The sequence below is a fragment of the Tinamus guttatus genome, unplaced genomic scaffold (genome assembly GCF_059628265.1).
Source record: "Tinamus guttatus ecotype Peru unplaced genomic scaffold, ASM5962826v1 Tinamus_guttatus_pri_ptg000173l, whole genome shotgun sequence".
NCBI lineage: Eukaryota > Metazoa > Chordata > Aves > Tinamiformes > Tinamidae > Tinamus > Tinamus guttatus.
Genome location: NW_028288707.1, coordinates 750,170 through 766,904, shown reverse-complemented (window position 1 = coordinate 766,904; position 16,735 = coordinate 750,170). Strand labels below are relative to the sequence as shown.

The 16,735-nt window shown below is 38.3% G+C and overlaps 1 protein-coding gene across 4 annotated transcripts in view; it reads left to right on the top strand.

Moving 5' to 3' along the window:
• The window catches only part of LOC104574775 (3',5'-cyclic-AMP phosphodiesterase 4D), a 345,941-nt gene that overhangs the window by 247,367 nt on the left and 81,839 nt on the right, over positions 1-16,735 (top strand). For all 4 annotated transcript variants that reach the window (XM_088523262.1, XM_088523263.1, XM_088523265.1 and 1 more), the window contains exons 3-5: positions 6,486-6,522; positions 10,166-10,239; positions 11,826-11,875. In XM_088523262.1, the coding sequence (XP_088379388.1) occupies positions 6,486-6,522; positions 10,166-10,239; positions 11,826-11,875 (161 nt within the window). The remainder of the gene's footprint in view (positions 1-6,485; positions 6,523-10,165; positions 10,240-11,825; positions 11,876-16,735) is intronic.

Below are 16,735 nucleotides of genomic sequence, written 5' to 3'. Positions count from 1 at the left end.
TTAGGCATGAATACTTCTCTGTCAAACTTAATACTATATAGTTTCTCAGAGCTGTCCACAGCACTTCTCTCACCCAGCTGACTGATACTTTATGATAGGGACGAAGCACAGAAACTTGACTGCCGTTTGGGACAATATGACACAGTAAATTTCTTGACTTGTGCTATGGTCTTGTGCATCAAGCTGGCCTCCTTCTGCAGATGGCCCAGCAGAACAGTAAATAGATGGTTTCCTCAGGCACGTTACCCACATCAGAGGACAAATTGCAGCCTCATGAAAACGTTACGCTTCCTGAGCAACACATCTTTAGCTCTTCCAAAGACACTGTGATACTTGCATGGGAGATGGAAAAGGTCTCATAGCATACGGTAGAAAATAGTAATACTACCAACTTTTTGAGTTAGTCAGCTGAGATTCCAGCACATTCAGCAAGCACCCAAATGAGATGGTCTCCCTAGACCAAGGCCTGTATCTCATCTCATGCTAGGACTAGAAAATTGTTTTCAAATTATAAGAAATCAAGATGACATAACTTAAGCGCTATTCATGCACAAGAAACTTAACCTGAAGCACTGTGATTCCTGAAGCAGCAAAGAATTATGAACCAACCCAAGCACTCCTGAATTCTCCAAATAGAGATGATAGAAAAATGCAAGCTGCATGGAGCAGCCAGCTGCCTCTCCTCCTGCTCTCTGCCCTTAGACAGGTTCTCTTGGCTGGCATTATTACATGATGTTTCCATTACTAAATCATCATGCAATTTGGAATCAGATTTCACTGCTGCTAAAATCTGAACCTGAGCAATGCACATATTTTCAGCATGTCTAATCCATATGTTTCTTGCATGGTTATTTGGCTTCTCTTATAAAACAGGCCAGGAAAAATAAATAAAAAGGCAACAAGTAGCAACTGGGGTGAACAATGATCTTGCATGAGTGTGTGCCCAGCAAAACACAAATGTCTCATCCAAGTTGCATTCATAACATGCTATTGGATAGGCTGTCTGAATCTGCCCTCTATACTGAAATAGGGCAGATGTCACATTTAATCCAAATTCAGAAGTTTACACTGAAAAAGCTTTCTGATTCAATCAGAAAGCTACTTTCCTGTACTATTCTTTCACATTTTCTTCATTTTTGTATGTGAATAGCCTCAATTTTCCCTTGCTTTTATTATATTTGATATGTCCTAATACAAAAAAAAAAAAAAAAAGAAAGGGAGTAAGTTCTAGTCATGATGTGACAGTAGCCTTAGCTCTTTGCTACAGGGCACAGTGCAGAACCGTCAGACAGCCCCGTCCCCTCAGGCTTTTCCAAGTCTGCTGGCAGCTTTATTCTTTTAAACAGGCCATGTCCCGAGTTTGCAATCAGGGAATCCAGTGCAGAGTATGCCAACTGGCTTTAAAGACTGCCTGGCATTCTGAGCCAAATCTTGTCCTAGGGAGATAAGTGAATTTTTCATTCAAATGGAGTGTGTAAACCAGCATGACCATGCTTCAAAATAGTACAGATGGTCAAGGTTCTTTACACTACTATCATAATATTTTATATAGATTGTATGAAGATATCTAAAACTAGAATATGTCAATTTGAAAATCTCAGTAAGTGCTGTCATCACCTTCCTAGCAATGTTGTGCAATTTCTGAAGGCTCTCAGAAAGATTGCCTTCAAATGCTATCCCCACTGTGCAATCCCACAGTGACTCCTTGGGATTTTATGGCACAGTGATAGCAGTGCTAAGGATTTAATATGTCAATCAGTAATGGTATAACTGCCTTTATGACACTTGTTACTTCAATTTTTATCCTGAGAGAGGTAGTTTTACCTTTATTTCAACTTACAGAAACCTTGTCAGGGAGAACTGGGCATCGTGAGGAAGCACTTTTCCTTGTTTTCTGAGCAGCATGAGGAAGCACTTTGCCTTGTTTTCTGAGCAGCATGTCAAAAATAATTTTATTCTGACCCTATCTTGTGTCAAGTAGGTCTACATATGGCCCTTCTAATTAAACTGCTTTTGTTATCCTGCTTTTGCTTCACATCAGCGGAAGAGTCCTTAAAATCACTCTCCTGGTGTTCTCCATACTGTGTGTCTAGAAAGTACTAATTTGAGTTTACTACAACCTTTATGAAGATAAGTCTTGCTCAGGCTCTTCCCTGCAGGCTCCACAATGGCAAGTGTAGACTCTCACATTTGTAATGGTCTCTCTAAGTTTTGGGAATCTCATTCTGTTAATGGATATTTTGAGCTTTTACAGATCCCGTTGAAAAATATAGCTATTTTTTAACTGCATCTTGGCAGGTCTGCAGAATGTCTCTCTTGCTAATCCTTTTATTAAATGATTAAATGTAATTATACCAACTTAATTAAGAAATAAATCTTATGCAGTCACCCTGTCTATCCTTGGGCCTGTCTCTCTGTCCATGCATATATCTCTAAATTCCTCTTTAGTGGGGATAAAGTTAATTACCTTCCTATAATTGGAATAGAGAGACAAATCAATGCCTCTCTTGAGGAAAGAAAGGCAGAATTTTTGTACTTTTTATTTGGCATCTAGTTCCAGTTTTGACAGAGCACTTTTATGTCTTCTACAGGTTGGAGACCATCATAGTTGATACAGAGATAGTTCAGGTACATTGCATAGAAAAGGTTAAGAAACAGAAAACAGAATTCTGGAGAAGACCAGACTTCAACAGATGGCAAATAACTTGCAGTGCTTTATTTACTCCTTGACCTGCTATTGGATATTTGGCCTATGTTTTATGAAACACTGATTCATCTCATGACTGCTGTTAAGTATTGTGACAGTATTTTCCAATGGTGATGAATTTTTATTTATTTATTTATTTATTTATTCACATTTTTTCTGCCAGGTAAAAGTTACTCTGCTCTCACTTCTGGCTTTCCTTTGAACAATGAACAAACAAATATGCCCAAATATGCCCAAATATATTAGAGTCTTTCTAATTCTTATCAGAACAATTTCTTCTAATCTTAAAGATTAACAGCTCTCTGTATATTTAGAAGCTGCTGTTATATTGAAGAGGGTTTGCACTCCCTCTTGCTGTCTCTGTATATATACATGTGGTGCTATCCTGTCCAGAACTGAGACAGAATCGTCTATCAGCTTCCGTATTGCCTGCAAAGAAAATAGCAGGATACTCATACCTTGTAGAGTTTTAATAACCTGCAGTACACTGTGAATCAATAACACTTGGATTAAATTATATGTTCTTGCACTTGTGTACAAAAAAAAAAAAAGAAAAAAGAACACCACTTCAGTCTCATTTCTTGAAATCTGTTGGAGAACAATATTTTTATGTTTAAGTGTTGTTTTGGATAAACACAAAGGAACAGAACTTGATTCATTCCCCATTTACAGAACGTGGTACTGTTGCCTGCCCAAGAAGCTGCAGTGAATCATTTCATATCACAGGTGCTTTAGATGTTTCTGCTTCTTTTTGAACAGCCTCACTTTTTCCAGATTTCCTGGCCCGATGTGAGTTAAGGGTTATTCAACACACTATGCAGTTGCTTTTCTGTCCAAGGGGGTTTGACACGTTACGCTACTTTGCAAAAGCTGGATATCTGTACTTTCAGCATTACGCTTTTACCAAAATAATGAGAATTCTTCGTTCTTGACAAGGGACATTTGAAATGTGAAAATTAAATCTTGAATTGGTTTCAGGGTATTAAATTAGTACTTAATAGTGTTTCCTCTAGAAACTAACAAGCTAGAGTATTTTTCAGCATTCCACAATGAAACTCAAGAGATTGAATAGAATGAGGTTTGAAAATTAGAGGAGTGATCCTGTTTTATGAAAAAAACGCCAGGGCAGAAATATATACTTGGTACCTCTCTGAATTGCCTTAGCATTTACTCCTCCAAGGGGTGGAGAAGGCTCAGGGGGGGATCTTATCCATGTGTATAAATGCCTGATAGAGTTGTTTAAAGAGCCAGACTCTTCTCAGTGGTGCCCAGTGTTAGGACAAGAGGCACAGACACAAACTGAAACACAGCAAGTTCCATCTGAACCTGAGGAAAAATATCTTCACTGTAAGGATGACTGAGCACTGCAGCAGGTTGCCCAGAGAGGTGTTGGAGCCTCATTCCCTGGAGATATTCAAAAGCCATTTTGACAGGGCAACCTGCTCTAGGTGATGCTACTTGAGCAGCGGAGCTGGATCATATGATCTGCAAAGGCCCCTTCCAACTCCATCTCTTCTGGGATTCTGCAAAATGCCTGAAGCAGGAGCCAAACTTTATATAGCTCTCTACAGTGCCTCTTTACAGTTTCAAAAAGACAATAGTAGAGAAAATGGAGGCTCGAACTCGTAAATAAACAGTAAAAATACTTTTAAAAAGGAAGAAATGAACAGATTTTACTGAAAGACAGTTAAGCTGACTACTTTATTAGCAGTGGAGAAGCATCTCTTTCCCCGCTGATGGGAGGAATGTGAAGGGAAATTTCCTTCTTGGCTGATTGAGGAAATCCTTGTTGTCTGGACACTTAATTAAATTATGGTCTTAAGACACTTTCTGAGAAACTAAAGAAACAAAATCAAGGTCGAAGGCATTTCCTGATATTTTCATGACTCAACAAAAATATGAGTAGCTATTAAACCCAACTGGTCATTAACTCCCCGTTCTTCCCCTGGAGTGATCATGACTGTAATAACCAATTGGATTTTGTTTCATTAGACAATTAAAACCTCTAAGTTCCTCCCGTGGTGCCATGATTTTCTAGTTTGGCGTGGCAATCAGCCTTACCCTCTTTCTGCTCCGTCTGGGACTGTGTTTATACCTGAAGCAACAACTTTTCCATCTGCTCCTGCAAAGACCTTGCTTGAAGTGCAGGTCTCTTCCACAGGGTCTGTAAAAATCTATTTTTCTATTTCAGCTAAAGAGAGATGGCCATAAAAACAGCTGTGGAGATACTATGTGTCAGGATCATTTTTAATATTCAGGAGTTTTGTTTCATCCTTATGCAGTTTTTGATTCTGCTTACTTTTTTGGAAGATACTGTGACATCTGAAAAAATACTGTATGTAAATTATAGGAATGATTTTGTAGCTAGTCAAATCAATTGATTTGTCAGTCCAATTTCTCAGAAACCTTTCTTATGATTAGATCTTTATCAATTTGAAAATCTTTTGTTAAACATTCATTCTTTTTGCTTAAAACTTCGATGAAAATAGCTCAAAAACAATGGTAATTTCTGGTTAATTATTTCAACTGTGAAAGCTCATCATGGTAAACCCACTGCAGAAAAACATAAGAGAATGAAGTCATAGTAGGTTTTGGTTTGGGGAATTTTGCTCATTGTCTAATTGTTGTATTTTGATTATTGTCAGTGATAAGTGAAAACTGTCAAACTTTTGCTTGCTCCCATGGTCTCCTGCAAGTCTCTGAGAAAGACTTCCTTTTGTATGCTCAGTGCCGTCTGTGTTATTCGTAAACTCAGTAGCAGCTCAGTCTATTTATATTTAGATCATATTTTCTGAAAACTGTTGGAAGTGACAGCTTGTCAGACTCTGCATATCTGTTATGGGCATTCCCCATACGGGCACGTTATTGGCAGTCACTGTTTCATGAACATTTCGGGGAGAATGCATAGCTATGTGTTCTTCAGTCTCCCTTCCTTTCTCCTGGGGTTGTTCAAAGTTCATTCAGCACAAGCTGTGACTACACATGCTCCTTTGTGTGTAATTTTCATATTTTATTCATGAGGTGAGTGGGAATAATTTCATGATATAAACCAATTTATTCTTACGAGTATTTGAGAGCAGCAGAGCTGAAGCCCCTCTTCCCCTTCCTCCCTTCTCCACTGAGCAGGTCGCCCAAGCAGCTGGATCCGACGTCACCCAGGTGCTGTGGGTGACGTTGCCGCAGCAACAGCACTCACTGCGTGCCCCATAACTACGCGTGTGAGTCAGATTTAAAGTTTTACTAGGTTTTTATTAGTCTGTGATGCACGGCCCAGTCATAGTTACCAGCCTGTCCTGTGCTTGCAGATGATCTCTTAGCAGTCCTGACATCTATGAGCCGCACCAGGTTCTGCCATTGAAAATAATTCTGGATCCTTCCAACCTTTAAGGCAAACCTGATTACTTCTTATGCTAAAGGTGTTCCAGTTAATTCTGGACAAGCTAAAAAGAAAAGGAGAGAGGGAGCCTTGGGGATGAAATCTCCACAGGTCTGTCCTGTTGGTCCGTCTGTCCTGTTGGTCCACCTCTCCAGCAGGCACTGTAGAAACTGTCTTGTTCATCAGTCATCCCAGGGACTCGTTGGGCCATTGCACAGCTAGGACCTCAAGCTTTACTTTTCAACAAAAAATCTTTACAGCAGCTGTAGTGAGTAACTGTTGAAGGGAAAACTGGACTTAACTACAATGAATTATAAAACCAAATTTTACTTCTAATTCAAGCAGCAGCAGTAATAGAAGTTTTCAGTCATATCTAACTTGCAACATTCCTCCTTTTTTCAGACATGGAGATGACTTGATTGTGACACCATTTGCTCAGGTAGGCACAATTTTGCCATATTTCTCTCATGGTCTTGCGATTTAAAGGCCCGAAAGGCCAAATCAATTGTTTTCCGCTGTTGTTAGTATACATGCATGCTATAAGCAGGACAAAAAAGTCTATACAAAAGTCTTTCCACTCTGTTACCTATATCTCTACTGTCATTGTTGCCCCTTGATTATCTGAAAAATTGCAAAAGCAACAGCATCTTGAGACTAGTCTGCTTTGAAGTACAGTAGCAGGCATACTGCTACTATGAAACCAAATCTGTGTTTTCTAATGCTATGTTGCTCTTTATAATCATGGAGTCTCCTTCTGGACATCTTTTACCTATTCAATTCAAGATGATTTTAATAATAAATATGTTTTATAGAGAGTGCTTAAGCTCCTCGCAAACTCAAATCTATTAATTTGATTTTTCCATTCAGCTTCTGGGTTTTACAAAATACCAGCTGAAATGCAGTTGAGAGATTAGGGAGGTGCCTAACTGGGGGAAGTGACATCTGATTATGTTCTTAAAAAAATTAGCCCTTCTCTAAAAATGATTAGGATAAGCAAAATCCCATTTCCTTTTGTAGCCTGTTCACCATCTCCAACTCCAGATAAGCACCAGGCCCATTCCTCAGAGTTACCTTAGCAGAGGACCTCCAAAATCAAATCCCAAATGTACATCATACAAACTACCCTTTTAATGTCTTCTTAGTAAGAGCAGTATCTCATTCTGAAGGTTCTTTTTCTTTTGCAAACAAGCTAAGGCACAGCTTTAACCAATTTGGGACTTCCCAGTGATATTAGCTCATGGCATGTGGAACACATTCTGTTTCTTTCAAAACTCTTTGTTTTCTTCAGTCACGCAGGAGGCTTGTTCCATTTAACTGTGAGCCACCTGGTGGTAGTAATTCATTTTTTAACATTTCAATTACTGTTCAATATATCAGCATATCACCATGGTAGCCCAGTTGCATCCTATGTTGCTAGAGGCAGCGTGGGATGCTGTATCCCCCCATACAGCATCTGGCCCCAAACAGGCAAGATGGCTTGCTATTTTTCTCAGAAATAGGGTTCAGCAAACTCAGTAAAAATCTGTCACAAAGATATTCTTAGTTGCACTTCCCTGTATTACAATATAAACCAGGTGCTGTAATTCTTAGAATTTTACTTTTCAAATTAATAGAGTCTGAATGGTTTGAAATTTAAGAACCAAATATAGTTTTTTAACATCAAAAAGGATTGAGTATTTTAATTCACTCATAATTGCTCTTATATAAATTGATATCAATCATCTAGTTACAGTATTTGTTAGTATCACAGTATCTGGGAATGCAAATTTGATAGCATATGTAATTACTTTTATTCAATGCTGAATGTAAAATAAGTTTGCCTCCTTTTCTTTGTGAAGAAAAACATAATGAAATGAGTATTCCCTAATTATGCAATGCAGTTTGTTATCTTAACCCATCTGGGAATTACCCGCAATAATTTGGACACTGCTAATCCTCTATATCCTGAGTATTTTCTATCTGTTATAAATTTTTTTCAAGTCCTCATTTGTCTCCAGACTCCTAATCCTCTCACATATAAATGTGAGGGACTGTGGAGAAAGGACTTCATCCTCCTTGCCTCAGACCTCAGGAGCCCCAAATCCCACTCCCAGCTTTACTAGTTTGTAAATTCCTTGTGTGGGGTCACTAGGGAACCAGATCACCCCAGGCTGAGGAACAACCATAAGTAACTACCATGGGGACACAACAGCAGCTAATTTTGCTGCTTCCTCTCATCACCCGTCAAGTTCTAATTAATTAATGATTCTAAAGTTCTAAGTAATTAATTAATTAAAGCTGTAACCCAGCTGAACTGCTGCTCTCCAGTCACAGAGATGTATCGTATTATCCTTACATGATACAAAATTCGATGTATTTATCCAGCCTCCATCAGTGGAGAGTGCACCACCAGAGGGTGGTGATCAGCGATGCAGAGTCTAGTTGGAGGCCTGTAGATAGTGGTGTCCCCCAGGGGTCAGTCTTTGGTCCAGTCCTGTTTAATTTATTCATCAATGACCTGAATGAAGGCACAGAGTGCTCCCTCAGCAAGTTTGCTGATGATACCAAACTGGGAGGAGTAGCTGATACCCCAGAGGGCTGTGCTGCCATCCAGAGGGACCTGAACAGACTGGACAACTGGGCGGTGAAAAACCTCATGCAATTCAACAAGGCCAAGTGCAAGGTCCTGCACCTGGGGAGGAATAACCCCAGACACCAGTACAGGCTGGGGACTGACCTTCTGGAGAGCAGCTCTGCGGAGAAAGACCTGGGTGTCATGGTGGACCACAAGTTGACCATGAGGCAGCAGTGTGCCCTCGTGGCCAAGAAGGCCAATGGGATCCTGGGCTGCATTAAGAAGAGCGTCTCCAGCAGGTCGAGGGAGGTGATCCTGCCCCTCTACTCAGCCCTGGTGAGGCCACATCTGGAGTATTGTGTCCAGTTCTGGGCCCCACAGTACAAGAGGGATGTGGAGCTGCTAGAGAGAGCCCAGTGCAGGGCTACAAGGATGATCAGGGGCCTGGAACATCTGCTCTACGAGGAGAGGCTGAGGGAGCTGGGCCTGTTCAGCCTGGAGAAGAGAAGGCTGAGCGGGGATCTGATCAGTGTCTATAAGTACCTCAAGGGAAGAAGTGAAGAGGATGGGGCTGACCTTTTTTCAGTGATGACCACCAACAGAACTAGAGGAAATGGCCACAAACTGAAACATCAAAAGTTCCTCATGAACTTAAGGAAAAATTTAACAGTGAGAGTGATGGAGCACTGGAATAGGTTGCCATGAGGGGTTGTGGAGTCTCCTTCTTTGGAGATCTTCCAAACCTGCTTGGACGCAGTCCTGTGCCACGTGCTTTAGGTGACCCTGCGTGTGCAGGGGGGTTGGACTAGATGACCTCTAGAGGTCCTTCCCAACCTTAACAATTCTATGATTCTATGATTCTATGATATGCTCCTTGTAACAAGAAGATGCTCCTGTAGCTGCTGTCTTGCATAGAAGGAGGCTCAGGTAGGAAGCACTTTGCTGGTATCACCTTTGTAATGGACAGAGCTTGCAACCGTACTCAAGCACTTCCCATCTGCTCAGGTATGATACCTTCCTCTTCCTTTGGCCTTCTGTCCAAAGTGCCGAAAGGACTGCAGCCCCTTAGAGGAGCCACTTCTGTTTTCCCTGCCAAGCCAGACAGTCTCATTCCAGTTGTCATTTGAGGTTTGTGTGGGCTGGGCTGCAAATGGAAAATTCTCTGATAGTTTCTTCTGTGTGAAGCAATGGGCCTGAATGGGCGATTATCTTCCAAACATGAAGGCTTTTGTGGTCATTTTAGAGAGCCAAGTAGTATTCTGTGAAAAACTTTCCTCCTCTTCAAGTAAGGCTCTTTAAACAAACAGTGAGTTGTTTATGAGGAAAAAGAAAAAGAACCCATTGTCTCTGTATTACAGACATACTCTTGTTAAATAATTGTCAAAGGCTACAGATGTTAAACCAATCCTGGAAACCTTTTACAGCTGTCCTGCAATGTTCTTTCCTTCTCCTGCCAACCAAGTGGAGTGGGAAAAAATCAGTCTTACCTATGCAGAGATTCAGCCTGTGACCGTTTTGTCTTTTCCAGGTGCTGGCCAGCCTGCGTACTGTACGGAATAACTTTGCTGCATTAACCAATTTACAGGATCGGGCACCCAGCAAGTGAGTGTCAATTTTCTGAGACTAAACTTTTTGCAGTGGTACTTTCTAAACTTTAAAACTTAAGAATTATGAGAACAGATGTTGCAAACATCAGTCTAGGTCACTCAACTTGCATAAATCATGCGATAACAAGACTTTATTAATCCTTTGAAACCATTATACTTGATAGCTGAGACAACATCCCATCACCTACTAATTGCTCTTGTATTTCTTTCTGTGCATAAATTTGAAGTGTTTTTTGTGGGTCTTCTATGATTTTCAATAAACTAGTCATACATCAAAGGGCATTCAAAGACAATCATTTAGGCAAAGAGGCTGAGTCTTATAAATTAACTTGAGTGGACATCTACACTCATTTTGAGCTATCCCCATGATGTGAACCTAAAACTCTGACTAATTCATCCAAGATACGTGACAGTCTGCATATCCACAGCAGTGCATAATTATAGATAAGACATAATAAATACAATCTCCGGTCGTATTGCAGCATCATATTATCAATTATTAACATAATACTTTTTTTTCCATACAAGATAGAATGGTAAGCCTTTAAGGCCTAAGAAAACTTTTACAGAATTTTGCCAAGGAATTGGAGTAAACTCTTCATTGAGTATAAATTTCTTGTAATCACAGTTTTATGGGAGAAGCATCTTTTCCTATACAGCATATTTCTTACATACTTATTGTCTTATTATATATTATATTAAAATAACTAACTATGAATTTTAAGAATTCAAATTAGGGTAGTTTATGTGTTTTTTCTGTCATAAAACTACAGAATTATCCTCAGAAATATCTGCTGCCAAAGATCATTCTGTCCCCTTAAAAGGGATTAGTTAAAGGCTCTTTAAGCACTACTTAATGTTAATTAAACTGGCAGCTTTTGTAATGGAATAATTTACTTTACCCAAAATGTGCATCACTAAAAATTAAAAGTAATTAGTATTCATGGAGACTTCATCTCACAGCAGTTTGTAACTGAAGAGTTAAGTACATACGATAGCTGCCTACATATATGCAGTGACACAGAAGGATATTTCCAGCCACCTTGGATGGCATATACAGACCTCATATGTCCCTACCTGCAGCCGCTGCACATCCATCTGTATGTCACTTTGTCAGTCCAACAATTTCCAACTTTCTTAAATGAGCAAAACTGTATGCTCAGATTAATGAAAAATATAAATTCAAATAATTAAAAGAAAAATAAATTATAATTTATAATGGACACGTTAGAATAATAATAAATACGCATGTGGATCAAACTTCAAGCTAGATACAACTGCTAGGTATGATTAAGGTTTTTAATGAACTTGTAAATTCTTAATATATTCCCCTGCTGGAGTTCTCAGTCTGCCAAGAGATTTGAGGATCAGCTGTGAATTTCCTTCTCTACTAGAAAGAAATATCTGGTCCTTAAAGAGGTATTTGCTCTAGAACAAATATTTGAACTTGTTTTCTTGTCTGTGACAGTGTGTTCCAGCCCCAAATATCTTCCCAAGGAAAAGCCTTTTCTTTTAGATTGTTCAAGGATTCAGTAATCTACAAGATTATGAGGCTTATACCTTTTTTCTTTTCCCTATCAGACGGTCACCAATGTGTAACCAACCATCTATTAACAAAGCAACTATAACAGGTAAGAGAGATTAGCATGATCACAAATTCATCTGTGAAAGCATCATGGGTCTCTAAACTTAATATTTATGAAAACTCAATGAAGATTGTATTTTGAAACAGTAATCTAATTTCACATCTTTATTCTATTAAAGAGAATTTGAGTTGTGTGGTTGTTAAAAGTCTGGGAGTCATCTTAGTCTTTTAATTTCTATCATATTATCATGTTATTAATCCAAGTTTATCCCCCCTCCTTTTTTTTTTAAGTAGTAGTCCTTGTCCTCCATTTTCTTTATTTATCGTTGTGTGTGTGGTGTCATAATTATCTTCATTAGCAACTTTCTGCCATGAAATATACTAGAAAGAACTGGTATGAAGATTGATCTTTTATTTGGGAGGTAGATATCTATAGCTATGCAGCAGCAAAGTCTTGACATTACAAAAATTTAGGTAATGAAGTGACATTTTTCAAAGCTAACTTTTGTGATTCTATTTCTGTTTCTCTAATATTTAGGAGATTAAAAGAAAAAAATACTTGTAAAAGACACTACTATTTCTAAAGAAATAATAGCTTGAAGTCAGGACTGAGATCACAGAATCACAGACTGGTTGAGGCTGGAAGAGACCTCTAGAGATCATCTAGTCCAACCCCCCCACTCAAGCAGGGACGCCTCGAGCATATGGGATGCTAAATTACATGATCATTTAAAAATTTTACTTCATAACACTTTGTGTTAGTATTGGTATTAGTATGGAGTTAGCATGTAGCATTTTTTTTACAATCTTGTGTTCCTAGTCAGTTGCATTTAGGTTGATTTTGCCCCAGAGATCTCTCATGGAAGGAAACTTTTGCGTCTGGATTTCAGTACATCTATCTGGAGGTGGTAGATTTAGGCACAATCAAAATGACACAGTTAAACACCTCTCCTTCAAGCAACTCAACACTTAAACTGTGTGAGCAAAACAACTTATGTTTTATGTTACACATTTTAATGAAATATCCCAATAGCATTACGATGAAATGTTTAGATTGTATTTGTTAATACATCTTAATCAATGTATTCTTGCATAGTGTAATTTTCCAAGAAATTACATTCTAAATGGCATGCTGGTAGAGTAAAAAAGCATTTGTTTGTCTTGTAGTGAACATGGAGAGACACTTAGTAAGCAGATAATTTATCATTTAACCAGAAAACTTATAATTTCCAGAATTTTCACTGTAACTTCTTCTCCAGGTGGAACTTGGTTTGATTTTTATTGATTGTCTTCAAACTCTTGTCTTTTAGTTACAAGACTAAATGATAGACTTGTAACTCAAGCAGCAAACAAAAATTTAGCTTTTTTGAATGGAAGTGTTCAATAATTACTTTATTAGACTTCAGTGTGAAGCCTTAGGGTTTTTTTCATCTATCTTTATAAGTGTTTACCTCTAAGAGATCTATCGTTTATTCTCCAAGGAATGTAATCTGAGCATTTGTGTTTAGGGCTCATCAGGGAGCAGAAGGTTAAATCTTACAAATCCACTCTATTCACTGAAAAGTAACTTCAGTTAAGAATGTTTTGTAATCATCCTTAATGTTTTGGTAATTAAATAAATTGCCAGGGGAGGTGAGAAGGAAGGAGAGAGGATAAATGCAGACATCCCTCATGTCCTGCTTCTGGTATAATCCTTTGGTAGCATATTCGTTAAAGAGGTAATTCTAGGTGCTAGTTTCAAACTACCACCCATGAGACATTCCAGTTACTGATAAATTTACACTGATTTCTACCTGTGAGCTTTACTTGTCTCATTCTGAAGTCTGATATCCTTAACAGAGGCAGAGCTTTTTGAAAAATATGTCTCTTCCCTGTAGCTCCGAGGAACTAATTTCAAAAAGTCTATAATGTAGTGAAATCCTTGATAATCAAAGAAAATGTGATATTGAGAGCATTAGAGCTGCATGCCTGGGAGCATGCAGCAAGCCCAAGCCACGTGCACTGCCACACTTGTTTGCCTGAGGTCTGCTGCTTTTCTCCAGAAGTTGTTGCTCAGGCAGCAGGACTCAAGTCACTGCTGGAAGTTACTGTTGCTCTTTTCAAATTTCCCCCTGATCTGAAGGTTTCCATTCAGTTAATCTCCAGAGTACACCGTACATGTCAGAAGCAATAAATCACTGGAAGTTTAGCAGGAAGGAAGGCAGTGCAGCCACTGGTGCAACTAATCTAAAAATCTTTCTGTGCCAAGAAATATAAAGGAAGAAAGAGCAGAAGGCAAAGAGTAGTAAGGATAATTTAATCTAATTTAGTTTAATCTGATTTAGCAGAGATGCTACTGGAACTGCTATGCCCAAACTGTGCATTGAATTGGGTGAGCTGGGGCCTATGTGAGTTGGATATAAGCGGCTAAAAGATTTCCGGAATAGAGAAGAAATATTAAGCAGGAAAATGCTTGCAATTCACTTTAGCTGCTGAATGAAGATTGTAGCTGGATACTATTTTGCCTGAATGGGTTCACCCATTCTTAGTCATAGCCTGGTTTCAGTATTTCCGTCGCAACAAATTTTATGGTTTAAGCACAGAAGTATGCATAGGTGCTTTTCTGAGGCATATTCAATCCTGGTAAAGCATGCTGCCGTAAGGCTAAGAAGAAAAATACATTGCAAATGCTTTTCATGCTCTTCAGAATGATTAAAAACTCTTTTGGATGCTACCATGCTTTTTGATTTCTTGCCAGGGATACTTCAAGTGCAGTCTGTACCTTTCCTGCTGAAAAATCCTCCTGTACATGCTGCTCTCACAGATTAAGTCACTGAATATCTAGAGTAAAACACCAGACAGGTGAGCCCCTCACATCAGTCAGATGGAACAGTTAGCAATCTCAGCAAGAACTCGTCACCAGTGCAATAAAATAGGTGATCAGAAGGTGCAGCATCACTGCACAGTGTCAATATTAAAACATAGACACCTAAGAAGGGAGGGTTTAAGTTACTAAGTTTCTTGGAAGAAGTGTCTTTAGGAAGAATCTAATTGAGGAAAGAGAAGATTACAGAAAGCAAAAGAAAATTTTAGCAAAAAGCAATAATGGCAGAAAAAAGATGAAAAGGGATTTGGTAAAGAAAAGTAAATAAAATTGCAAGAGCAAAGTTTTCCCTTTTAGATGAAAAAGTGGTTTTTGTCTATTTTAAGAAATGACCCTGATGAATAAGTGTGGGAGAAAACGCAAGAAGTAGAAGACTGAGAGTAGTGGGATTGAAAGGTGGAGCAGTATATGAGTAAAATGTTCAGTCTTGTCAAAGCAGAGCAACTATGCAATAAAATATTGCTGCAGGATTGGACTCAAAGATAGTGGACTTAAGAGTTGCAGTCATTTTTCAAAGTAAATATGTTAATGGCAGAAATATGGTCTGTTCTTTTCAACATATCCACATGAATGCAGTTCAGAAACTGCATTGAAAAGAAAACAATGCGTGTCCATGGCACACCTGATCTTTAGGATAAGTCAGGTGTGCTACAGCATGCTGAGTGTCCCTTTCCAGGCAAAGTAGGGGGCAGGAGGTAGGAGCTTTTCATGTAACAACAGATGACTTGAATGGCACTTTTCTTACCAGCTTTAGACACACAGAAGGTAGGTATCTCTAACTTGTCAAGACTAGAGTCCCTTTATACTCAGTGTAAATGAGCACTCGCCGATTGACTTATTTTAGATGTCTCCTTTAAAGGCAGCTGAGCTGTTCCCTAAAAGCCCCCTATTAGAGGAACACCTTGTTGATATAAATAGTTTTGAAGTGGACTAAATCATAGGTCCTTTATGTTACAAAGTGCCAAAGGGCCTCTAAGTAAAGATTTAATTTAATAATAAAATAAATCATAATTGCAAAAGTTGATTTTTTAGAAATTGTTTACACTTTAAAATTTTCCACTAAAAACTACCCCAAAACTACCCCTTACACAGAGCAGAATATATGAAAATATTCAATAATAAGCCATCAACTATTTCTTCATTTCATTTATTAATAGGTAGGAAGAACATGGCTTAGTATCAGGAAGACCCCTTCAGATTTTCTTGTATATACAAAAATCAACCCAGCTGAAAATACTATAAGGTTATAAATTTAAACTGAATTAATATGTTACCATTTGTTATTATTACTTCTCTTTGGACTAGAGTTTAGCACTTTATATGGGTCTGCATGTTATCCAGCAGAATTTCAATATCCTGTTAGGTAATTGGAATTTCTTGAATGTTTTTCCAACATATTACATGGTTTGTATAGAGCAGCTTTAGGTTTCCTAATTTCCTAAGTTTAAGGCTGCGATATGGGATCTACAAGTCTTTTGCTACTGTTTTTATTTTATTATATTGGGACTATAACCAGTCATTATTCATTAATTAAATACAGTTAATTAATTGATTACTAATCTCCTGGTTTTCAGTACAATACATTTAACAAACAGCACTAAGTAAGCAAAACATCCTTATTGACACAGATTAGACTTCTTAAGTACAAGCAGCTGGATGAGGAGTGAAAGCAAAGGTTACAGAAGAAAAGCAGAGGTTGTATCATACTGTATTGAGAATAATATATTATTTTGAGAAACAGTCAGATAAGGAGTAACCATATTTCTGAGAGTTGCGTCTCGCAAATTCAGATCCATAGGCCATGTAGACCATCCCTCTGCCATGAATAGCATCCTATAGGTAAGAGGTAAGGAAGATTACTATTCAAAGCACTAACTAGCAACAAACCAACAACAAACAAACAAACAAAAAATTCTGATAATATAGAAATCTAAGGACCTTTGCAACCCAGACATAAACAGACATAATTATGTCCATTAAAATTTAAATATAAAATATTCTGAATTGATGTAGTTCAATTTTATTGAAAACATGAGCATAATC